Source organism: Primulina tabacum, chromosome 15 (genome assembly GCF_025594145.1).
Source record: "Primulina tabacum isolate GXHZ01 chromosome 15, ASM2559414v2, whole genome shotgun sequence".
Taxonomy (NCBI): Eukaryota; Viridiplantae; Streptophyta; class Magnoliopsida; order Lamiales; family Gesneriaceae; genus Primulina; species Primulina tabacum.
Genome location: NC_134564.1, coordinates 34,911,157 through 34,936,782, shown reverse-complemented (window position 1 = coordinate 34,936,782; position 25,626 = coordinate 34,911,157). Strand labels below are relative to the sequence as shown.

Sequence of the window (25,626 nt, the reverse complement as noted above, 5' to 3'; positions counted from 1 at the left end):
TCTCACAAAATAAGACCTGTGAGACGATCTCATACAAGTTTTTGTCGTAAATAAAATTCATTTCTTTCCTTTTATATATATTTATTATTATTTTCTACCATTTTCGTTTTCTTCTTCTGTCGCCATCACATCACATGCTATACTCCTCCCTTGTTTTCCTCTTTCCTTTGTTTTTTTTTCCAATTATTTGTCCTTGCATGTAAATTATTGTTTACTAAAATCACTCCCTTCATGTAAATAAAAGCTACTGGTATATAAATATATATTATACAGTCAAATATTAATTTTACCAATTTTGGGAAAAAAAAAAACTTTTTATTAATCGAAATAATTTTTATAACAAATTTATTCAACACCATTAGGTTAAATATTTCAGGAAATATTATTTAAAATTAAATTCATAAAAAATAAGTAATCATAACTTATTACATTAAAAATGTGGCTAAAAAATTAATCTTTTATGAGAAGATTATGCAGACGATAGATCGAATTATATTTCTATTTGTATTCTTATTACAAAAACCATAATTTGAATTACTCTACAAATAAATAAATGATAAATATCATGGACCGGTCGCCGGTTAATTTGGGCCGGCCTAAAGAAGTCGCGTCATTTAAATTACCTTGATTTGAAATTATAGGTTTTAAATTCAATGACTTATTTATTTATTTATTTAAATGGTCTAAAATTTAAGTGATTTTCAAAGCTGGATTAAATCAGTTTTAATTTTAGCAGTAATTTTAATTGATTTTAAATATACTCAAAATTAGTATAGTTTGAAATTTATTATTCAAATCCATCCTCCAAATTAAATTAATTCATTCAAATCAAATAATTTACATCCATATACGTATAAAAAAAATTTAGTTTAATTTTATATATAATCCTAAGATTTATATTTTTAACAGAAAAATTAAATACAAACTACGTTCCGATATTTATTTAATATTTATTGTTTTGAAAAATTATATGTATCAGACAACCAAACAAAATTAAAAGTTAGAGAAAACAAATTGAGTGCCAAAACAAAAGAGCAGTTTGTTGATTAATAATTATATACCAATATGAGAGTCTATCCTTTATGATAAATAAATGGATAATTACATCCATTTCTTCTTGAATTTTTCATTAAAAAAATCTATATTTAAATAAAAAATAAACCTCTCTTGAATTTGTGAAAAAAATAAAAATGATAACTTTTAACTTTACATATATCCCTCTTGTTTGTATTTTTTTTATATTTAACTCACAAAAAATGTAAGATAAATACAATTATAAAAGTGTAAAATGTAAAAAAAATACAAACTTGATGGAGGTAATTATAATTTTATAATTTATCAAATTTATTTGTTAATTTTCATAAAGTTCGAGATAATAAATCTAATATTTAAATATAATTGGATGTTTTTTTTTTGGGTGATTGTGACAAATTTTGAGGTAGTTATAATTATATAAAGTAAAAGACAGGAACAGAAGCAAAGAAAATAATGAAAAGTTAAAAAAGACAGCAAACAGACTCCAGTCGTGATTTTGGATACTGACATTTAATTACTTGGAGCGCTAAATTTATAATCTAAAAAATCATAATTGACTCGTTGATATTTCGCCCAATGAATTCGCACGACTCATTAATTTTATCGATATTCACAATAAAAAATAATATTATTAAAAAAAATGAATATTTTTTCATGGATGACCCAAATAAAAGATATGTCTCATAAAATATGACCCGTGAGATCGTCTCACACAAATTTCATATTAAAAAATTTCGCAATTAATTCGTTTGAAAATAAGGTTTTTTGGTTCCGTCAAAAATTTCATTTTTTTCAAAATTTTAACGTTTTAAAATTACATGAATATATGTGTAAATTCATAAAGTAAAACATATGAAAACTCAACTTTTGATTTATTGTCTAATTAATTTTTTTATAACAATTAATTATGCTATAACACACACACACACACATATATATATATAGGCAGTGTGGTCATATCATTGTTTGACTTATAACTCCGTCACACCGAACATCACATCTCTTGCCTACTCTATTCGTCATTCCACGAATATTAATTTTTGTTTGTATTTAGGAACAATGACATCAAAATAAATAATGTATGAATTCTTTAAGTTTGTATTGATGAAATTTAAAATAAATTCCATATATTAAAGAAAATATACTCATTACCACAAACTGTTTTTTTTTTCTTTTAAAAATCCGATCATAATATTCAAAAAATTATGTTTTAATATTTTATATTTATTTATAATTTAGCCAAATGAAAAAAAAAATATTAAAAAATTTGAGGACTATGAGTGGCATTTCTATTTCCACTGAAAAGAGCTAACATTTCACTGCCATTTACACTGAAATTGTAAATGGAAAGCTGGAAAATATGGCTGTTAAAAGTTGCTTTCCGTAATTAATATTATTACAGTTACATCTGATAATTAATTGTAAATATGCTCCTTCATTTCAATGATCAATTCCTATGAAATTAACAATTAAATGCGAAAACAGCTTCCCCATAATCCAAGCGTGGCATGTAAAGTCATTAATGTCTACTTAATTTCGTTGCATTAATTATTAATTTCAACCGACTTTTTTTTATAAGGACGAATTTGTTTTAAATTTCCAAGCTCAAACTTAAATTTACATTTAGCTTCTATCTGAAAATTATGTGTTTGTACTTTTTGATCGACAAAAAAATGTGTTTGCACTTCCTAAGTTCACTTGTCTTTTCTCGGATGAAAATGATATAAAAACAAAAAACTATGATTAAAATATATGATATTTGAGTATCAAAAGTTTCATATCTGATACTAATATATGATTTTTGACTTCCCAAACATGTATAAGAAATATTTGTGTCAATTACATATTTGTTTTCCGGATGAAAATCGGTACAAAACTTTGAAAATATAGTATTAACATATAATATTTTAGGAGTAGATCTTTTGTGAAACGATCTCACGAATCTTTATCTGTGAGACGGGTCAACTCTACCGTTATTCACAATAAATAATAATAATTTTTTATGGATGATCCAAATAAGAAATTCGTATCACAAAATACGACCTGTGAGACCGTCTCACACAAGTTTTCGCCATATTTGAATACCATCTATTTCAAATCTGGTAGTAATATATGATTTTTTTAGCACCCAAACATATGCAGTAAATATTTATATTAATAAATATTTTTAAATTATATACTCAAAATTTTATCTTTTATATCAGATTTAAAATATTTGATACTCAAATATCACATATGATTATCATATTTTTATTATTTTATATCAATTTTCATCTGAAAATACAAATTTTTCATTAATACCGATATATAACTAGTAGTAACTAGTTGTTGTACAACATAACGATTTATAACTTAATTATCTGTAGAATTTAATTGCATCAGATGATGTCTAATATATGGTGTTTAGTAGTATCATAACTAGTAACTAATAATAACAATATCTAAACAAATTTTTTTAAAAAAAAATTTAATTATCAGGAATTAAATCGGCCATTCAAGCGAATTAGGAAAAAAAGAAAAAACAAGGTTTCGGCCACAACGGGAGTCGTGGAAGACCATAATTCTTTCGGATTCTGACCCAAAGATCCGTTTAGCAGCACCCAAGCCCGGGTTCATTCAAACCTCCTCCTGGCTGACATAATCGTCCCATGCGGGTTCAGATCCCCTGCGGTGCAAAGAAAAACTGCACACGCTGCTGTACCATCAAACGACGTCGTTTTCTGTCTTTTTTTCTCCTTTTGTATTCATTAATTTTGTACCGGATTTTGACCAGCAACTTGGGCTTCCTCTGCAAAAACACATCCTCAAATTTTGGTTGCTGAATTAACTACTAACAACAAGGCCAATATAAATAATAATTAAATATTAATTTTTAAACAATCAATTAATTCATGCAAAGTTTATTACTATTAAAATTACGAAAAACACACTGAGAAATCAAATTAGTCCAAAATCACCCGATAGAATAATTAAATGATAAATTAATTATTAGCTTGACTTAAAAAATTAAATCTCGACAAAAATTTAATTAGAGGGTAATTTTTTAAAATAATTATATAAATTAAATTATTGTTAAATTTATTTTGTGTGAAATAATATATATTTTAATTCTATTAAGTTAAATTAATGATTTTAAAATTAAATAATATTATATTAATAATAATATTTTTACCCGTGGTTAACAATTTATTCATATCATTTCTCTGAATTCAATGAGTATTGCCATATTTATTTTTTCGATGAATAAAATTTTTAACAATATAAGAATATTAGCATGCTAATGCTTAAATTAAAATTTAGAACATTTACATCATGGAGTATAAGATAAAACTAAAAGTCAGCACTACATTAATTTGTGTCCGAAATACTAAAATATGTTTAGATTTTAAATTCAGCATACCCAAAATATAGTTTATTGACATTAAAAATATGATTACATTGTCTTCTTCACCAAAATGTGAGGTACATCCTCTAATCAAAATGCACAATAATTTCACATTTCCTAAAAACATAACCTAAAAATAATTCTAAATGTATATTAATTTCCTTAATATATATATATGTGGAAAAAGTTTGTATTCATTTTTGAAATAGATGTGATCTAACATTTTTAATTTAATAATAAGTAGATACATAATTCAAGAAAAAAATAATAACAATGCATCATCAGGTTCCATGAATTTCAGTTTTTCAAAAATAGTCTAAAGATGATATCAGCCAAACTCGTGAAATTCGAAATATATTCCAATATTGAAAAAATAAATAAATAGTTCATACATACATTCGGAGCCTTCATTTCAATTAACACTATTATACCTTAAAAAAAAAGAGAGCTATTCAAGAATATGTAAATGATATATCTCAATTGAAATTTACTACCTCAAGAGAATATTAGGAATGGTCAGATGCCGCCTACATTCGATAAGAGTACAAATTAAACATATCTTTTTCACCTTATAGGAATGATTTTTTAAAGACTTAAGATTTTTCTACACAAAAAATTTATAGACATCATTAAAGTTCATATGATCAATAATTCAGCTGTTAGGATCGGAGATTGATTTTGAGGGGGTGAATAAACAATCTCAACAATTTATTAAATATAATTTGGTTGGGCTCAGCAACAATGAAATAAAATTCTCGTCACTTGGATATCAATAAACCAAAAGTTGGACATTACACGGAAATAGGCTCATTGATATTGTTTGAACACAAAAATGGCTCAGTTATGAAACAATAATGCTACAAAACTGACTGTAAAAGTAAGGTTACTGAAAATTAAATTGCGTGGGTTTGTTTTTTGATGTTCGTAGAATTGAATAACTCATATGTTACTCATTCTTTCTTATAGAAAGATTATATTAAAAAACTTTGACAATTACAATGACTTGCAATTACCCACTTCAGCAGGACGTAATAATGTTTAGCTGAAATTCTTAGTACCTCAAAAACTTATATAAGGTGAACAGTAAGACTTCTAACTATCAATAATTTTAAAATCATTAATTTAACCTAATAGAATTAAATTGTATATATTATTTCATATAAAATAAATTTAACAAGAATTTAATTTATATAAAAATATTACCCTCTAATTAATTTTTTGTTGAGATTTAAATTTTTAAGTCAAGCGAATAATTAATTTATCATTTAATTATTATATCGAGTGATTTCGGTCTAATTTGATTTCGGTCTGTTTTTTAAAATTTTTATAGTAATAAACTTTGCATGAAGAAGCCCAAGTTGCTGGTCAAAATCCGGTACAAATTTAATGAATACAAAAAAGAGAAAAAAAGATAGTAAATGACGTCGTTTAATAGCACAGCACCGTGTGCTTTTTTTTATACACAAGAGGATCTGAACCCCATGCAAAATCAGCAAAACTCCAAAACTTTTGCACCTTCAATATCCCAGCACTTAATCTTGTGGCCTTCGAATCACGAACCTCAAAACACACCCCCCCCAAAAAAAGCCAGAAAATCTACAAATATAAGCGTAGACCCGGTACTCGGTTAACGTCATGGATGCTCAAATTTTGGGCGTGGGCCAAGAATTTGAAGCGCCGAATAATGTTACAATTAAAGGGATTCTGGGTTTGTTGACGGGCAGCGTAGATTCTGATAACGATGGTAAAAAGGTGATTTCTTTGGGCATTGGGGATCCAACTGCCTATTCTTGCTTTTACACGACTTCAGCGGCACAAGAAGCTGTTGTGGAATCGCTGCGTTCTGCTAAATTCAATGGATACGCTCCCACTGTGGGCCTTCCTCAAACAAGAAGGTAATTTTTTTTCATTCAAGATGTATGTGTTTTTGTTTATATTTTGGTAGAATGCCTTGTGTTCGTCAGATGTTTAATTATAGATTTGATTTTGTTATCATCGGTTGGATAGTGTCAAAAAGTTTCATGCATGATAAGTAAATAAATTATAAGGGGATCTGGATATTAAATAAACTGCACACACCAAAATTTATGAATAATTTTCAGTTGAAGGAGTGAATATTGGGCCCCTGTCGTATTTTTAAATGAGGGCTTTTATATTTGCAAGTTCATTCTTTTTACTGTCAACTTGAAGATGTGTTCAATTTTGAAGAATCCACCTTTTTAGATAATATAAGGAAGAACAAGTTGATACAGTATGCTGTTGAGACCTGAGACTAAGAACTTCCACCAAACTTCTTGGGTAAAAAAATTTCGGTGCTCAAACAAAGTGGAGAGTTAATTTTTGTCGAGGTAGTGTCTGTTCGATTAGGTTTATGGTTTAGTTTTCTTTGTGGATCGATCTTTTTCAATAGCTCATGTGGATTCAGTAAGTGTATTTACCAATTCTGATCTATATTATACTGATTCCTGAACAGAGCACTCGCAGAATATTTCTCCCGTGATCTTCCGTACAAGTTGTCGCTTGATGATGTTTATGTCACGTCAGGTTGTACACAAGCTATCGAAATAGCTCTGTCGATCTTAACTCGCCCTGGTGCTAATATCTTGCTTCCAAGACCATGTTTTCCAGTTTATGAACTTTGTGCCGCGTTTAGAAATCTTGAAATTCGACATTTTGATCTTCTCATTGAAAAGGGCTGGGAAGTTGATCTCGATGCGGTCGAAGATTTGGCAGATCATAATACTGTTGCAATGGTGATCATAAATCCGGGGAATCCATGTGGAAATGTATATACTTATCAACAGCTTAAGAAGGTATATACTTGCTTTTTAATCTCGTGATGGTGATTGTTCGATGCTTTTCTTTATAAATTATATGGTCCCTTATAGATATCACATGAATTGAAATTAGATTGCTGAAGTTGCAAAGAGGCTTGGAATAATCGTAATCGCTGATGAAGTTTATGGGCATCTTGCTTTTGGGGCCAATCCTTTTGTGCCAATGGGTGTTTTTGGATCTATTGCACCAGTTCTTACTCTTGGATCACTTTCAAAGAGATGGTTAGTACCTGGTTGGCGCTTCGGTTGGTTGGTTACAAATGATCCAGATGGCATTTTAAAGATCCCTAAGGTTTGTTTTCCCCTCTATAATTCATGCATATAATATTCTAAATGCAACATTTGCGTTGCAAATACCGAGTTGGTTACTCGACCATTGCTTAACATGCCATTTTTGTCCATCCTTTCAGTTTCTTGAGCGGCTCAAGAAGTACTGCGACATGTGTGGAGGTCCTGCAACTTTCATACAGGTCAGAGCATCACTGTATCGATGATTTTCGTTTTTTGATCAAGAACTTAAATGATCGTCGAGATGTTCTATTAGTTTCCTTGTATCTCAGCACCACTTCTTTTTTAATGTTTCAGGCAGCAGTGCCAACAATTATTGAGGAAACACAAGATATCTTCTTCAAGAAAACTATAAATATGCTGAAGCAAACTTCGGATATTTGTTACGACAAGATTAAAGAGATCCCCTGCCTTAGTTGTCCTCAGAAACCAGAAGGATCAATGGCTTTTATGGTGAGTAATCAACAATCTTTATGATTTTATCTGTGATATCAAAATTTTGACATGTAGCAAATTCTTTTGATGATTACTTTGTGTAATACATGTTCCATAATGTAGGTGAAACTGAATATCACCCTTCTGAAAGATATCGGCGATGATCTCGACTTCTGTTTTAAGCTGGCCAAAGAGGAATCTGTCATAATTCTTCCAGGTAAATTACAACCGATAATTTGGCTTCTACATCCCAATTTGTTCGACGTCTACGACGACTCAGAGATTGTTCTTAAGAACGTGTTAAAAGAATCTCACTTTAAAACTTGTCTTGAAAGAATCGCGGTGGTGTGTTTCAGGGTTAGCTGTAGGTCTCAAAAATTGGCTCCGAATCACGTTTGCAGTCGGGCCATCTGCGCTGGAAGAAGCATTGGAGAGGGTGAAGTGTTTCTGTGAACGCCATTCCTCTCTACAAAATGGACATCCTTAAGGCTGAGTTTACTTGCCCATATAGGATCAATAATCATTTTTTTATCTAATCCCATCAAATTTTCATTAACATATATTTTATTAATATTTATTGTTTATTAATTATTAAATAGACAAAATAATAATTTATCATCTTATTTTTAAAAATCAAAATACACATACTATTATTTATTGATTAATATTTCACATTCAACTTAAATATTTTAATAATCACTAACATTATTTTTCCTATTAAATCTCATCAACTCACGTAAACATAAGGTAAAAATATTGCTTGTGTGACATAAAATCGCTTTAATTTTTGACTAGTGACATTAGATAGAATGTCATTATCCAATGAAATAGAAAGGGAAAAAAGAGAGGCTTTTTTATTGTTTTCCTCAATAATTTTAGACAGTGTTTTTCTTCTTCGTCCCCCAAAAGTAGAGATGTAATCGAGTCGAACCGAGCCGAACTCTTGAATGTTTGAGTTTGGCTCGTTTAAATCGAGCCGAGCTCGAGCTTTATTTAACGAATATATGCATGACTCACGAGCTTATATTAAAATTATATATTTAAAGAAAATATATATTATTCTTATTAAAATTTCTAAATTTATTATAATAAATAAATTTAATAGATTTTTAATATATTTACTCATGAACTTACCAACGAGCATGTTCACGAGCTAACGAGCCGAATACTGTAAAGCTTGAGTTTGGTTTGTTTATCTTAACGAGTCTCATTAAACGAGCTCAAACGAGCTTTTATCGAATCGAGCTTCGAATAGCTCACAAACGGTTTGGTTCATTTACATCTCTACCCAAAAGATCGATAATATATCGAAAAAACAATGTAAATTTAATATAATTTTAATGTATTTGAAATGAATTTAATATTAACTATTTTCTCAAATTAAATCACTCTTTCGAACCAAATTCAAGAAATACCATGTCTGAAATATATGTTTCACTTTGTAAGAATAAGAGAAATTGGGAAATAAACAAAACCAATTAAAAAATTGAAGAAACTTGCATTTGGATTAAAACTACGAAGTTGAAAATTTTGCATTTGGAAATGAAAAATCCCTATTCACCACCTCTAATCCAGATTAGACTTACCCTGAGGTAAGAAATATTCAGTTTGACCCGTTTCCGTCTACACCTGATACTGGAACTGGTGATTATTGAAGTACGTATTGATTCCCCCACTCTTATCATTTTTGGCTTTGAGTAACGACCCGTTTCTGCTTGTATGTTTCCCTTTTTTTCCATTCATTACATCAACGATTAACAAATACGCCGGCTTGTCTCATTATTCATTTCTTTCTTACTTAAAAAAGCCCACCACTTTGGTACTTTCTTAGTGAATATCGACACACCCATCTCTCGTTTTTGCTGAATTCTTAGCATTTTTGTGCTATGGCAACTTCCGATTCTGTCTCCGATGAGAAATCCGGTACATTCTTTTATTTCTTGGATTTTCTTAAATGTCATGTATTTGATCCAGTTCCTTTTATCATTCTTCTCTGAGATGCAGTAATTGTACCCGAAGTGGAGAATGGCGGAGATTTCAGTGTCCATGTGTTCTCATCGGCAGAAGAGGTGAGGCGCCTACTCTTCGATTTAGCTTAGATATGATCTCTTTGAGTTGCTTCTTTAATTTGTCTGTGTATTGGTCTAGGTTGGTTTCAAAAGAATTAATTTATCACATCAAATATTTCATGCATCATAAAACGTGATTTACCTGCTCCTGAATTGCTGATTTAGTGATGTTTCATGTCAGTGTTAAATCTGTTTCCTTTCGTCTCTGCATTTTCTATGATGTTGGATGTATTTGAAAAACTTCTACCTTGATTTCATTTTCTTGGTTTTGTTATCATATTTAGTTGCTTTCAAAGAGGCAAGAGGAATGGCTGGGAAAGTCAAAGCCATATCCGGCCATGTATTCCAGCATATTTGGTGGGATTATTCTTGACCCTACTATGATGGTTATCCCCATAGATGATCACATGGTTCATCGAGGTCACGGTGTCTTTGACACTGCTATTATTCTTGATGGGTACGTACCCATCGCCGATTACCTCATTTTTCGAATTCTGAGTTCTGTATCAAAGATTTGTGATTGATGTTTTCGAAATCTCCAACTTGAATGGTAAATCGTTGCTACTCGCAGACACCTCTATGAGTTAGACGTCCACCTTGCCCGTTTTCTCAGATCAGCAACAAAAGCGAAAATTGTTTCACCCTTCCCTCAATCTACTCTTAGAAGCATTCTTATTCAGCTCACAGCAGCATCAAATTGCCGAAAAGGAACTCTAAGATACTGGTTAAGTGCGGGGCCAGGGGACTTTCTACTCTCCCCTGCCGGATGCCCAAAATCTGCATTCTATGCAGTAGTCATTGATCATAACTTTTCTCAATGTAAAGAAGGAGTCAAAGTAATAACATCTAAAATCCCAATGAAATCTCCCTTTTTTGCTACAACGAAAAATGTGAACTACCTCCCAAATGTTTTATCCCAAATGGAAGCCGAGGAGAAGGGAGCATTTGCCTCTATATGGGTAGATGAGGAGGGACATATTGCCGAAGGTCCAAATGTGAATGTGGCATTTATTACTCGTGAAAAGGAACTAATCTTACCATTCTTCGACAAGATTTTAAGTGGATGCACTGCTTTAAGGCTTCTTGAACTGGCACCTAAATTAGTCGATCAAGGGCGTTTGAGGGATGTTAGAATCAGAAACTTGACTGTGGAAGAGGCCAAAGGGACGGCTGAGATGATGTACGTTGGAAGCACGCTTCCCGTCTTGCCAATCATCTCGTGGGACGAGGGGCCTATTGGAGATGGTAACTCACTCTAAACTTTTTGGTCTCGGTTATTAGACTTTGCATTGAAATTTAATGTATGTGCTTGATACAGGTAATGTGGGAGAACTGACGATGTCCCTCTCGGATCTGCTTTGGGAAGATATGATTTCTGGTCCTGAAACGCAAAGGATCCCGGTTCCTTACAAGTGAGGATTCAATTTTCTTTGGATATTTAAATATGGTTGTGATTGTTTCTGGAAGTCTGTTTGCTTCTTCATGGAGCACGCTATTGTCAAGACCAGATTCAGTAATTTACAATGGAAATGAGAGTAAATAAGCAGTTTGCAATATGTTCTCGTGATTATGGGAAGACGAAAATTATTCATCTCTTGTCTTGTGTTATTAATTTCTATATATATCGTTATGGTTCTATGATTTTCTCTGGTCAGCATGGATCGCTCAACAAATGAAGTTAAATGTTAAGAAATGTACGAGTCATTCCATGCAAACGATCAGATCCAACATTCTTGCATTATCTCAATGTTTAACTTAATTTTTACAATAATTAGAGTTAAAAAAATAACTATATGTTGGCCTTGAAAAATAAAATAAAATTGATGGCCCAAGGAAACTTTGGAGTGGAAAGTCCATCTAAAGAAAAAACTTATATCACATTAGGTTAAAAGAGAATTGCCGGCTGAAATTTTGAAGATTTACAAGAACGACTAAGTTAGGGGTCATGAAACAGACCACTACCACACATACATGGTCGTGTAAAAAATCGAGTCGAACAAAAGCAGAAAGAAGAATTCAGAAGCTGCACATCTCATCAAATAACAACTCCAGCAAAAATGCTTTGCAAATTTTGTTAATTCTAGTTCATTTTAGTTTACTTATTTTCAGTTTCTATGATTTTAGTTTTTCTTAACTTTAGCATATTAGCTTTTATTTTTAATTTCTAGTTGTAAAAATGTCGATTCATAAAAATATAATTTGTTTTGTTGTTGTTTATGAATATTTCTTTCAATTTTTTTTTTCCTGAAATTAGTTTCTGGTTCTTGACACTTACCGAAAGAGTTAAAACTAGTGAATGATTCGAGGCTAACATAGTTTGGTGTAGAAGTGAGATTTCACACATTTGACATGATTTCATGGCGGACACGTCACGTGAATTTTTATGTGCAAACATTATATTATCATTATCATCATCATTCAATTTAGTATCTCATCTTTTAAGTAACGGCCCATTCTACAAGCCGAAAGGTGTATAAGATTACACAAAATTTATAAATAAAACCCCTAGAAGCAGTGTTTGTTTCTTATTGTCGTAAATATACCAATTATCCCACACGAAAAATAGAAGTTTGGTAACTATTCTCTACCTCGGGGGACGAGGATATGAACCTAACCAAAGAAAGTTACAGCAAAACTGACAAACTATAATATACTAAAAATACTTTAAATGAAAAAATAGTGAATAAAAATTTCATAATAAAATCGGATCTACTAATTTTCATTTAAAATTTTCCCAAAAACATCACATTTTCCAAAATGGCTAAAATTTGTGTGAAACAGTCTCACGGGTCGTATTTTGTGAGACGAATATCTTATTTCGGTAATCCATGAAAAAATATAATTTTTTATGCTAAGAGTATTATTTTTTATTGTGAATATCGATAGGGTTGACACGTCTCACAAGAGACCTACTCTTCCAAAATACAATTGACAAAAATATTTTAAAATACATCAATGTTTTGATTGAATTTTTTTTTAATGATAAATGCTTTTGAGTCATTATGTAATTCGTATCCAATGATATCAAATTCGAGTGAATATAACACATTTGAATTTGAGCACAAACTTAAATGTGCATCAATTTGGGAATGTATCAAATTAGTTTATTTTCGGGAGTTCAACCAGTTAACCGATTCTTGAACTGTCGGATCATATTTAAAATCATTAATTAAACGATTCGGACTGGACTAGAATCGGGAAAAAAATCATGAAATTTAGTTAATTGGAATTGTCTTTTTTATTTTTTTCCCCCTTCAAATGCGAAATTCGGTGTTCAATAATGCTAAAGTATGTAATTATTTGGTGCTAGTTGCTACAAAGGTGCATGAACTAATCAAGCTTTCCCACTAAATGTTTAACCACTGTGGGGAATATTTGACTCTCCAACTACATGCAATATATATATATATATATATATGTGTGTGTGTGTGTGTGTGTGTGTGTGTTTTTTTTTTTTTTTTGGAGGTCAATTAAGGTAGACATGTTCAGAATGGTAGATTTAACGAAACTTCCTAACTGGGTTTGTTTGATTCATAAGTTCATGTTGACGGCGTCGACAATTCTTGAGCTATATATCAATCTAAGAGTGTAAATATTGTGGTAATAAATAAACTAGCGAAAAGTTATATCAACATATCTAAAAAAATGTGTTGTATTAAATGTTTGCAAGTATCCGATTAACGCTTGGAAAAATTATATATACGTACAGCCGATATAACATACGTTTTTATTTTATATTAATCGGGTTTGATTTTATTTTTGTGAAAATACATTTGATGTTGCACACAACAAATTTAAAAGAAAACAACAAATATATTACCTAGAAGTTTCCAATGTAGTTACTGCGACGGGGGTTGGGCGATATGGTGATATTTTGTTTTTGGGGGGGCACATACAAAAAGTCGTCATAAGACAAACTAATTGAAACTCAAATACATCAGTCTCCAGTCTTGAAAATATATATGCCACTATTCTGATAATATTTTATTATATTTTAGCAGCTCTTGTATCACAAATAAGTTAGGGAAAAAAAGTTGAAAATAAGTTATAATTATGTCAATCGACGACGAATACGAATTAGTTACAAACGACGACGAATACGAATTAGTTACTTATATAGATGTATTGTGTAATTATGATTTGATGTAAAAGAAAAGAGAGAAGATACATATGATTTGAGATTTCTTTCGCCACGTGCTTATGATTTTCATGAAAATAAGGATGAAATAAATTATTGTTGTGCTTATCTTGAGAAATAAATACTTAGTATATAAAATGATGAGCATTAAAAAATAGCTTATCTTGGACTTAGCATAAAACGAGGAAATTATTTAATGGAGGAATAAAAATATAAGCAGGTTCATGCTCCAAATGTAGAGTTTCTTATACCGTGTTATTTTAAGGTCATTATTGAAGTTAATCCATAAACAGATAAAGTTTTTAAATCGGAAATACTAATTCCCCCCAAAGAAGACTGTTTCTAGACTTCTTTTGTAGGACCAAAACCCACGTGAACACACTTGTTCATGCATGACAAGTCGCCATCTACACTCTAATGCATTCTATATGATTTGGTTTTGATGCATCAAGTTTCAAATTTTGATTTTGATACACTGATTTTGAATTTTATTGGTTTTCAGTTTTATTTCGTTGGAGTGATGACATGACACCTATATGATATATAAAATAGTCGACTCTTCTTAGACCACGTCAGGAATTTGACGAAAATCGACAAAAAAAATTAGTTTAATGAAATTAAAATTTGAAAATTTATTATAAAAAAACAAAATCGGACAAGTAGTTTAAGAAATAAATTAAAATTATTGTATGAGATAAAATTACAAACCGTTTCAGTTTCATATATATTGTTAAGAATGGAACTTGGACCTAACTCAACCCCAAAAGCTAGCTCAAGGGGGAAGGATTGTCCAAGCCCATATATACAACTCCCAAGTTATTAAGCCAACCGATGTGGGACAATTAGCACACCCCTCTCACGCCCATAAATGAACATCTGGAGCGTGGAGTTTACAAATGACCCTAATTATGGGCAGAACGGGTGGCCTAATTATAGGCAGTCCAACACATAACAGTGGAAACTTGAGCTCTGATACCATGTTAAGAATGGAACTTGGACCTAACTCAACCCCAAAAGCTAGCTCAAGGGGGGAGGATTGTCCAAACCCATATATACAACTCCCAAATTATCAAGCCAACCGATGTGAGACAATTAACATATATTTGCTTGAAAGTAAATTATTAAACACAAAGCTTGGAAATATTTCACATCTAAACTCCGATATATGAAGACATGATTTCAATCCATATGCATTATATCTTCGTCGTAATTTCAATTAGGTCGCATGAAGCTTAGAAAATACTCCATCAGCGTTTTTTAATATCATATGTTAAATCTTTTTTAACTTTAGTTACTAGCTTAATCTAGCTATTAATGATTGTTAAAGAAACTAACAAGTCTAAATATTTTAAAAAATGATCGGACTTATGATTTATAATTTAATATTAACAATGAAAATCAATGACAAGTTAATTCGTTTATTTAAAGTTAGTTTATATAATTTTTACATAACATGTTATTAATTTTGGGACGGAGCATAAAATTACATGCAACACAAAATAAGTACTAAACTGTACTTATTATTATGAGTAGGTCTTCTGTGCAAAAGTCTTATGGATCTATATTTGTGAGACGAGTCGATTTTGGTCCATATATGAAATAAAAAGTAATATTTTGACATTAAAATTAATATTTTTAACTCAAATCGACATATATTACACAATATTTTTTTGATGTAAAAAATAACGTTTTTCATTCAAATCATCATATATTACAAAATACGTTTTCATAATATAACTAATAAAGAATGATATTTTGTATGGAAAAATGATAATTTGAATATAAAAAGTCATATTTTAATGGGTTATATACTTTTCACTCGAATCAACATATATAACTATATATTTTTTCATAAAATAACTATAAAACCAATACTTTTGCAGATGAAAAATATTATTTTAGGTATAAAAATTAATGTTTTTATGAGTCAGGTAAGAGATCCGTCTGACAAATTTTACCTGTGAGACGATCTCACATAATTTTTTGTGTATTATTATTATTCAAATGGGAAAACTGCATTTTTAGTTATTTGTATTTACATATTTTTCGATTTTCGTAATCTTAGTCGTCATTTATCTTTCATATTTGTGATAATTTTAGTTATTTTTTTAATCGAGAGTGTTTATGAGACATTCCATACGTAAGTTTCATGTTAACATCATATCGTAGCTACGCCGAAACAAATACCGACTAAATTTTTTTAAAAAAAAAAACGAATATAGGGAAATATGATTAAAATTTGATGATATAGCTGGAATATCAAAATTGCAAAACAATAAATACATTTGACAAAAAAATTTGAATTCTCCCTTTGTTCAAATCATGTTAGGAAAACGTGGAGAGCTTCTTAATTTCGATTGTCAACTGGTGGCTCCAGCTAATATGAGTTTATTTTCTCGCAGTACTCTCTATAAATAAACGCTCGCAGATTTCCACTAACACCATCATCAGGCAAACCCTGTCTTAAATCCAATTGCCCACTCACAGAAAATAGTGAACAAATCCCAATATATATAGAAGAAACGAAATGAGTCTCCCAACAAGCAACCTCAAAAACAACTCATCCAAACATGACAAAAAAAGGCTGAATCAAGGCCAAGTCCAGCTCCTCGAGTCAAGCTTCGATGCTAGCAAGAAGCTCGACCCGGAGCGCAAGTTCCAGCTAGCGCGCGAACTCGGCGTCCCCCCGAGACAGATCGCCGTTTGGTACCAGAACAAAAGGGCCCGCTGGAAGAACCAGAGCCTGGAGCTCGACTACAGCGCGCTTGAGGTCCGGCTCGAGGCCGCGTTAACCGAGAAAAAACAATTGGAGAAACAAGTGTGCAATCTCCGTGGAGAGCTGAAACGGGCTCGAGAAATGCTGTTCGCCTCCAGTCTGCAGGCTCAATCTGAGGCTCAGCCTCAAGCCAGTCAAGCTTGGATCCCTCCGGTTTCTTCTCTCTCCAGTTGCTGCGACGAAGGCGGCGGAAGCTCTGGCCTGAATGATGATGTTGTTTGGTCGGGGAACTGGGCCGCCCCCGGTGATCAAGCTGATATGCATTATGAAGAACTTTATGCATGTTTGACGATGAATGGGAAGTATTTAAACGAATTAATGCAATAATGAGAAGGATTTCTGGGTATAGAAACCTGATCTTGATGTAGTTTAATCCGTGAAAATTATTGATTTTTTATCATTAGTTTATTGTTGAAATTCGTTATCAATAATCAGCATTAGCTTTTTAATTAGTTCAAAAAACTAAGAGTGGTTGATGAGTTTTCAGGACACTAAAGTCACAAGTTTGAAAATCGATCTCATGTTCGATACTCAATTATAACATATGCGATTTCGGTCATTTTGTTATTGGAACAATTTCAATTTGCATGTATATTAAATAATCAATAACAATTTAGTGTTTATTGATTTAATCTGAATGCGGCTCTCCTCTCTCGATGTTCATTTTCGATACTCTTATTCATAATAGTTGTATATTGTTGTCTATAAAATATATTAATTTAATTTGATATATCATATATTATTTTTATCAAATTTATATATAATGCATATTAATTATAAATAAACGAAAAAATAATTTTTCCCTTGCCTTATAATGGTTTAATACCCAAATCGTCTACTAATGTAAAATAGAAAAATTTATTTTGCAAATATTATGAAATAAGAATATATATAGACTACATGCGTATATGTTTACTAACTAATAAACAAACACGTTAAAGCCAATGCAGATTCTTTTTTGTCCTTGTTTGAATTTTTTTTAAAAAAAATTAAATATAAAACATTAATTAGATACGTTTCCTTATATCCAAAATATATATATTTATGATATATTCTCCATGTATTAAATTCATTTTGTTGAAAAAAAGCAAAATAATTGATGAGAGAATTAATTCATCCAAAAACCTCTTAAAAGTTATTACAAGGTGTGATTATTCCTTACCACATAATAAGTTGACATCAACACTAAACAGGAACACACTCTTAATTTAAAATTAAAATCATATCTATGAACTTTAACAAAACATGTTCATGTTAATGTAATCTTTTGTTTTGTAAGCTTAAATTTGTAGGTAAAGTTTGTAAGAAAAAAATTAATACGAGAAATCTTGGATATTAATTTTCAGGCCAACTAAAATAATGATGAAAGTTTATGTTTGAAAAAATTCGGGTGCAAAAATATCAGTTCGAAGGCAAAATTGACCTTTAAAAAAAAAAATAACCAATATGTATCAATAAAACATTCGAAAAAAATTCATTTACAAAATATGATAATTTATCGATAGCTAGTATATACAAAATATCATGGATTGAAGGCAACCAAGCCAACCTCAGCATGTAGGAATTTTCCATGATATTTCTGGGACTAGACATTACGAGACATTAACAAAAAATTTTAAAAATTGTCGTGACAGAAATTAATTATGTCTATGTAATTAATATATTGATAAACAAACAACTATAGTAAATCAGAGTGAAAACTTATTTTAAAATTAAATAAAAAATTTAGAATTTTAATGCAAACGAGAAAAAAAGAAAAACCCTTGGAGATCCACAATTTGAAATTAGAATCAAGTCGTAGCCAAAAATTGATATTTTGTATCTGTCGCTTTTGTTTACTTTTTCTTTGACGCTGGTGAGCAAAGTTGGAAAATAATTCTGGCGCCGCCTATCAAATCCCTATTTTTTTATAAGTTTTTTTTTTAAAAAAAATTATTTCTATTTTTTTGTTGCTATTATTATTTATCAAATCTCGATAAATGACAAGATCATTAAAATCATCTTCTATCCATCCATTGCTTAGTCGTGGGACAACTTTAAGTTGTAGCGTCGTTTTCATTTTAATGTCACGCAGTTATTATATGACATATAATTCGTACTCTACCAAAAGCCTTCGTTTATAAATTTATAATTAACAATTTACCCTTTTCATATCTTGACAAAATTAACATTTTACGATGATATGAAAAACATAAAACTAAAAATAAAGGGTAATTAAATAGAACTACCGAGAATCAATAATCTCGAACCAATACTGATTGGTTAAGTGTACATGAGTAAGAATAATACTGAAATTAATGACTTTCTAGGAATTTCTCATGTGTAAAACAGCTGACGTTGCATCGCTTGATTTGGTTGGTTAGGTGAGCTGAAAAAAATTAACGTCTGATCTTAACGAATAATACAGTCTTTGTTGAGAACATAACAAATGGTAGGAAAATGATAAGACTGATATATAAAGTACATGAGACATCACCAGCAGATAAACATGCACATCTCCGGAATCATGAGCCTAACATCACGACCAATTAACATCCAAGCAAGTGTACTATACGTTGGCACGAGTACAAAGAAATAAATTATGTTTTAACTAACATCTATAACATTTAATTGACTGACAAACGATTCATCTTAACACATATGTTTCCCAAGTCACATATATACAAGACTACAATTCTTGTTTTAGTTCTCTCTCTAAAATATATAATCTAAGTTATATATTTAATAACATTTTTTTATTTTTTATCGATATATTATATTAAACAAGTCTTGGAAAGACATGTCTTTCTTAAATTAATTAAATAAATATAAAACAAAAAATTTATTTATAAAATATGTTATTCCAATTATATTCTTAATTTACCTAAAAAGTAATAATAATCTTGAGTCTACATTACTTGTTTGAGAATTACATATTTATTAGCCATCAATTTCATTTTTCATTTTATAGGGGATGACTTTTTTGTATCAACTTTTATGACTTTTAACCATTGCACAATAATATACCGCTACCTATGATAAATTTTCAAACAAAGAAATTAATTTGCTAGATCAACAACTGGCACATGTATAAGCCCACGTACACATGCTTTTTTACAATAACCATATATAATTTATATTTAAACATGTTTTCCTTTTGTTATTCATCTCCAAATGTTTACTAAATCATTTGAAATGTGTATTGTCAATATTAATTATGTACACAATTGAATAATTAAGAAGTTTTCTTTTTCATAGCGCGGACTTGAGGTTCGTAAAAGAAATCGATAAATCAAGGTAAAAATTTACGAAAGATTGTATTACTAGTTAATTTTATAAGACGAAACTCCAACCTGACATAACTCATAAGAAAATATTATTTTGATGTTAAAAATATACTTTTCACGATTAAAATGAAACGTGCTGACTCGTTACATGGATATAATCCTATCAGACGATCTTATAAGTGACATGCTCATCAAGAGCGAAAGTTGGAAGATATTTTTGTTTTTATTTTAAAATTTATGTTTCTGGTTTTGAAAATAATAATAATACACTATCGTTCCCTCAACATACATACTCTTGTCAACTAATATTCCTGAAATAACCATATTATCTTATTGTATTCTACGTTAAATTCTTATATAATATCAAAGGTATTTGGCTCCTGATGGACCATTGGAGTTGCAGTTGTAGGATTACCATATCGTAATTAACCAAGAAAAATAATTTAAAATTGAGGTAATTCGATGTGATTTGGCCCAATATATGACTTGAGATAGGACTTTACTACCCAAAGCAGAATACAAAAGCCCACCAGGCTAGGATTCTCCATGCCCACGGGAGAGTACGAGAGCCCATCAGCGCTAGGATTCACTGTCGGATAACGCATACTTCTCGCCGCCATGGCAACGTGGAAAACACCACCTTCGCTCCGGCGGACACTCTTTGTCCCCCCCTCCCTGTCCTTGCCACCACTTTTACTCGGAAAAAACCAATCTAATCGTAATACTATACACTGCAGCTCTTCTGCCACGGAAGAATCGACCATATTCTCTCCCATCTGGTCCGAAATCCGGAAGCCGGACAGAGACTCAAGCTGGAAGCCAATGTGTCTGTACAACTCTCAAGGAATTTGCACTAAGGTAATTGGTGATCACTTATGTAGTTATTTATTTACTCATTGTAAATTTGCCACCAGGTGATTTGTAAACGCGATATGATATTGAAAATTATTGTAGTGGTTAATCTTTTATTTCTTTGTTATGGGCATAGATGGAAGATCCTTTACACGTACAAAGGTTCAACCATAGTTTCTCAGTAGGAAGTGTTCCGGACTTGAAGAAATTCCGGGCTCAAGAGTTTGATTATTTCTTAGTGCTGGATTTAGAGGGAAAAGTTGAGATTTTGGAGTTTCCGGTTATGTTGTTTGATGTGAAAAATATGGATGTGTTGGATGTGTTTCACAGGTGAGGACTTTTCTCATGTACGAATTAAATATATTGCACATATTTTGTTGGTTTAAGCTTGTTCTCGAGATAAGGATGAGCTTGTTGAATTTTACTTCTTAACACTTCGGAGAACCATGTCATTTTACCTTTTCTATGTACATAAACTGCATGAACATTTTTAGCTTCAGGGGATGAATGTTTTCGTGCCCAACTGGTTGTTGAACTTTTAGGAACCTTTTTGGCATGTAAATGATGTGTGGATTGGAACTAATGCAGATTGCAGAATATGTTCATTGAGTCCCTGGTTGGGCATTTTTGTAGGGAAGACTGGGGAATATGCTCATTTACATTCTTTGAAGTTAAAACCATACCTAAGGGTGGTCATAATCTTACGCTGAGTAAAACTTACCAAGAGGAGTTCTCTTATCACCAAAAAAGCATGGATTCCCTGGTTGAGTATTTTACGTGATCCAGTTCAAGTTTGACATGCTTTTCGTGTGTCATCACAAACCAAAAAAAATTATATCATGTTTTATTAGAATTTTCAAATTTTCATGGGTTATAGGGGTTTATTTTAGATTTGAACAATAATTATGATACTTGGTACTTGGTAGAATTAAAAACCTATAAAAAAGGGAGCTGGAAGTCCTTTAGTTACGTTATTTTGTTTTCGTAAATTTTTGTCTTCTTAAGAAATGAAACTTTATTGTGTTCAAATAGAAAATAAAGTTACCTAAATAAAATAGCAATGATAGGTATATTTTTGCAATCACTTTCTTGATTAGCAAATTGGGAAACGAATATTGAATAATCTGCTGAGAAGCCAGATCTGTTGCTACATGGGTAACATTAAATTGCTGATAATAATTTTCCTTCTTCTTATCCATGCAGGTTTGTAAGGCCTACGAAAATGAGTGAGCAAAGAATAAATGAATATATAGAAGGGAAATATGGAGCCTTTGGGGTTGATCGGTATGGTCTTAGATCTGTTTTAACTATCTTAATGCTCAAATTATGCTATTCTGTGTTCGGGTTTCCATGTTAAGTCTCATTAATGTGACTTAAAATTTTATGACAATTTTGCTCGAGAGTTGAAGCACTAGTTTGAGATTTTTTTCTTGCTTTCCCCCCTGCAAGAAGCTTTTTGTTTTGGTCAACCAAACTGATACATATCATGGGTTGAATTATTTTCAAAACCATGGTGCTAAAGTAGGTTAAATTCTCTATCCCATGGCACATTATTATCCATTATTGGAGCTTTAGGCAAGAAAATATATCTGCACCTGACTGCAACATGTGCATTAGAGTTACTGAACATTCTACCATCCTTTACTGAATACGTAAAAATAGCAAATTATTGGCTTAGAACCCTCATCTTTTGTACCCATTATCCACTGGTGCGTTTTTATATTCTATTTGTACTTAACTAGCCACTGTGGAATTAAATATTGAAAAGAACTCGTACTACCAAAGTGGTATAGTCGGATGTATAAAAAATCTATGTACATGTAAAGTTCTTAGTTCTGTAGGCATTGCCTTGAGAAATTTGATCAAAAGTTTTCAGGCATTTTAATTGTGGGAATATATAGGGCATCATGCTTCCGTAAGATAGCTCCATACTACATAACCACACAATTCTGGGAAGTTAATCCCCTAAAAATGTTCTCGATTCTCTAATAGTAATTTCCATGCAGTGATATGCGTGTTCACTTGGTGTCAAAACGGATTTGCATTTTCTAACAATTTGAAGACGATATTTCCTGATCCAGTTTATGACAGCTCTGTAGCTTCTCTAGGACATGATTCTAAGGCGATGAAAATTCTGCAAAACCATATTGAATCACTAGAGTCCCCGTCTTAAACAAACCAATCTTTTTAAGTATATTGATGGCTGACTTGATGTTATTAGTATCATTTAATAGATTGCTTAATCATTGCCTTTTGATTCAGAATTTTGTCACGCTGTTATCCTTCTTTTGTCAATGTTCTTAACTGGAAATTCATTATCAACGTAAAATCCTCGAGGTTTATTATTAAGTAATCATAATTTATGGTTGATTTAGGATTTCACATGGCCTTTGCGTGGTTACCTTTGCCTAAATCTTTCTTAAAGATTCTCTGTATAAGTTTCTCAAAGTAGTTCTCCCATCTAATTATATGGTGTTGTATTTGTTATTTTTGGTAATGGTATGACAGAAACTGATTCATTGTTAATTATTCTCAGTGTTTGGCACGATACGGCTGTAAAGTTTGAAGAGGTTATTGAGCAGTTTGAAGCATGGCTAGATAAGCATAAATTATGTGGAAATGAACGAGGTGGGTGTCTAGAGAAAGGAGCATTTGTAATTTGGTGAGATGCTTACTTAAATATCTGAGTGTGAATAGTGTAATCTTAATATTTGAAACGAAGACTCATATTTTATATAAACCAGGTTACATTCACAACATTACATCGATTTTTATCGTCAAAAAATTTGAAGGCAAATTATATGCTGGGGCTTATGTTTCTTTCCAGAAGAAAGAAACACTATAATTTTGTTTCGGTCATCCATCTGACATGACATTACTCTGTATGCGCCAGTGGTAATTGGGACTTGAAAACCTCAATCCCCCGTCAGTGTGCTGTATCAAACATGAAACTCCCACCATATTTTATGGAATGGATCAATCTAAAGGACGTGTACCTAAACTTCTACAACACAAGGGTGAGTACATAAAGTTTTTTGTCTCCAATATTGCACCACACACATCGCCGAATTCTGCTCCTATTATTATGTGTTCTGCTGTTTTGCTGCACTCGTTATGGATGTAGGCACCAGGAATGCTCTCAATGATGAGGGGACTCCAGATTCCTCCATTAGGAAGTCATCATCTTGGAATCGATGATGCAAGAAATATAGCACGAGTGTTGCGACACATGCTTACTGATGGTGCCATTTTGAAAATAACAGCCAGAAAATCCCCAGATGCTCCTGATAACGTTAAATTCCTCTTCCAAAATCGCGTGAGGTAGTTTTTTTAAAAAAACATTGAGCTAGGTAGGGGATTGTGTTTTGGTGTCGGATAAGGTCTGTATATGTCTTGCAATTTTCAAACTTTGAAAGAATTGGAATTCCTATGTATTCTTGTTTCAATGGCTTCAACTTATTTTGGCCACACTATTTGAGCGTTAAATTTGTTCAGAGACTGAAGTGCCGCAAGAATTTTTATCAATGAATGAAAACATCAAACAGGCACCCTTGCGATGGCAACAAAAAATTGTGCAGAAACATGAAATGTGTTTCGGTTTTCCTTCTCTTTTCACATTTTATTACTCTTTTTGGCTCTTGAATAGAGTGTTTTTCAGCTGATTTCGGTTTCAATGATACTCTGATAGCCTATTGATGGAAATGTTTAAATTATTTCAAAAATATCTATTAAATCACACTTTTAATATCTGAGTTCGACAGGAGTTGAGTTGACGAGATTTGAAATAATAAATAATATTGTGATTATTAAAATATTATATTTGACATTGAATAATATTTAATAAATAATAATATGTTTGATTTGATTGACTAAATTTATGATAAAATGATAAATTATGATTTTGTTTTTTAATAATTAATTAATATAAATAAAACATATATATGAAGGATAATAATGTAATTTTAAATTAAATATTTATATTGATGAATGATAAATAATTAATAATTTGATTGATGTGAAATAAAAAATTAATACACAGATTTGTAACCAAATATATATATATATAATGTTTTGATATCCTGCACACCTACCGTGCACATTTTTGTGAGTATCGATGAGGTGTCACTTGCCCATTGGATGTGATGAAATATAGAAAAATTGCGCATCCAATGGGCGAGTGATACCTCATCGGTGCTCACGAAGGTGTGCACGATAGATGTACAGGATATCAAAAAAACCCCAATCTGGCGGTAATGTTCGGTGGGAAACTAGCACTAAAAATTGAAAAATCAGATTGACGCAGCTAACCTCACTCTTCCGCATCAGCGCGTGTCGTGCTATACAAAATTACAAATCCTACTATACTATTATAGCAGTGTGTTGTAAAAACTGCCTTTAATTAATTTTGTGACGTTATTATCAAAATTATAAATATACCCCTACCAAGTTGTTTCTCATGCTTGGTGTCCGGTGTTCTATATACGACCCTACCAATTCGACACGATTAAACTCGGAAAAAATCAGGATTGAATTTGGAGTTTTCGG

General features: G+C 31.3%; 4 protein-coding genes across 4 annotated transcripts; all 4 read left to right on the top strand.

Moving 5' to 3' along the window:
* The first annotated feature begins 5,947 nt into the window (after positions 1-5,947).
* LOC142527405 (putative aminotransferase TAT2) lies at positions 5,948-8,882 on the top strand. Its single transcript, XM_075632190.1, has 7 exons — positions 5,948-6,315; positions 6,894-7,233; positions 7,331-7,549; positions 7,668-7,727; positions 7,843-7,998; positions 8,104-8,197; positions 8,337-8,882. Exons 1-7 carry the CDS (start codon positions 6,056-6,058, stop codon positions 8,465-8,467), a joined length of 1,260 nt encoding a protein of 419 aa, XP_075488305.1. The 5' UTR covers positions 5,948-6,055; the 3' UTR covers positions 8,468-8,882.
* A 765-nt stretch (positions 8,883-9,647) lies between these two features.
* Positions 9,648-11,685, top strand: LOC142527406 (D-amino-acid transaminase, chloroplastic-like). The gene is made up of 5 exons (XM_075632191.1): positions 9,648-9,903; positions 9,985-10,049; positions 10,334-10,506; positions 10,621-11,294; positions 11,368-11,685. Exons 1-5 carry the CDS (start codon positions 9,867-9,869, stop codon positions 11,463-11,465), a joined length of 1,047 nt encoding a protein of 348 aa, XP_075488306.1. The 5' UTR covers positions 9,648-9,866; the 3' UTR covers positions 11,466-11,685.
* Positions 11,686-16,601: 4,916 nt separating this feature from the next.
* Positions 16,602-17,544, top strand: LOC142527003 (homeobox-leucine zipper protein ATHB-52-like). The gene is given in 2 exon segments (XM_075631709.1): positions 16,602-17,287; positions 17,289-17,544. Coding segments are annotated over 2 exon segments (597 nt in total). The 5' UTR covers positions 16,602-16,714; the 3' UTR covers positions 17,313-17,544.
* A 3,210-nt stretch (positions 17,545-20,754) lies between these two features.
* On the top strand, positions 20,755-24,515 carry LOC142527914 (putative exonuclease domain-containing protein At3g15140). Its single transcript, XM_075632908.1, has 6 exons — positions 20,755-21,087; positions 21,218-21,411; positions 22,285-22,365; positions 23,618-23,743; positions 23,975-24,098; positions 24,206-24,515. Exons 1-6 carry the CDS (start codon positions 20,848-20,850, stop codon positions 24,404-24,406), a joined length of 966 nt encoding a protein of 321 aa, XP_075489023.1. The 5' UTR covers positions 20,755-20,847; the 3' UTR covers positions 24,407-24,515.
* Positions 24,516-25,626: the final 1,111 nt, after the last annotated feature.

Excerpts from the sequence above, each read along its gene's own strand:
- LOC142527405 (XM_075632190.1), top strand. The coding sequence starts at position 6,056 with ATGGATGCTCAAATTTTGGGCGTGGGCCAAGAATTTGAAGCGCCGAAT. Across the intron at positions 7,234-7,330 it reads CTTATCAACAGCTTAAGAAG|ATTGCTGAAGTTGCAAAGAG; the intron begins GTATATACTTGC and ends AATTGAAATTAG. Across the intron at positions 8,198-8,336 it reads ATCTGTCATAATTCTTCCAG|GGTTAGCTGTAGGTCTCAAA; the intron begins GTAAATTACAAC and ends GGTGTGTTTCAG.
- LOC142527406 (XM_075632191.1), top strand. The coding sequence starts at position 9,867 with ATGGCAACTTCCGATTCTGTCTCCGATGAGAAATCCG. Across the intron at positions 10,050-10,333 it reads TGTTCTCATCGGCAGAAGAG|TTGCTTTCAAAGAGGCAAGA; the intron begins GTGAGGCGCCTA and ends TATCATATTTAG. Across the intron at positions 10,507-10,620 it reads ACTGCTATTATTCTTGATGG|ACACCTCTATGAGTTAGACG; the intron begins GTACGTACCCAT and ends TGCTACTCGCAG.
- LOC142527914 (XM_075632908.1), top strand. The coding sequence starts at position 20,848 with ATGGCAACGTGGAAAACACCACCTTCGCTCCGGCGGACACTCTTTGTC. Across the intron at positions 21,088-21,217 it reads CTCAAGGAATTTGCACTAAG|ATGGAAGATCCTTTACACGT; the intron begins GTAATTGGTGAT and ends TTATGGGCATAG. Across the intron at positions 24,099-24,205 it reads TAAACTTCTACAACACAAGG|GCACCAGGAATGCTCTCAAT; the intron begins GTGAGTACATAA and ends TTATGGATGTAG.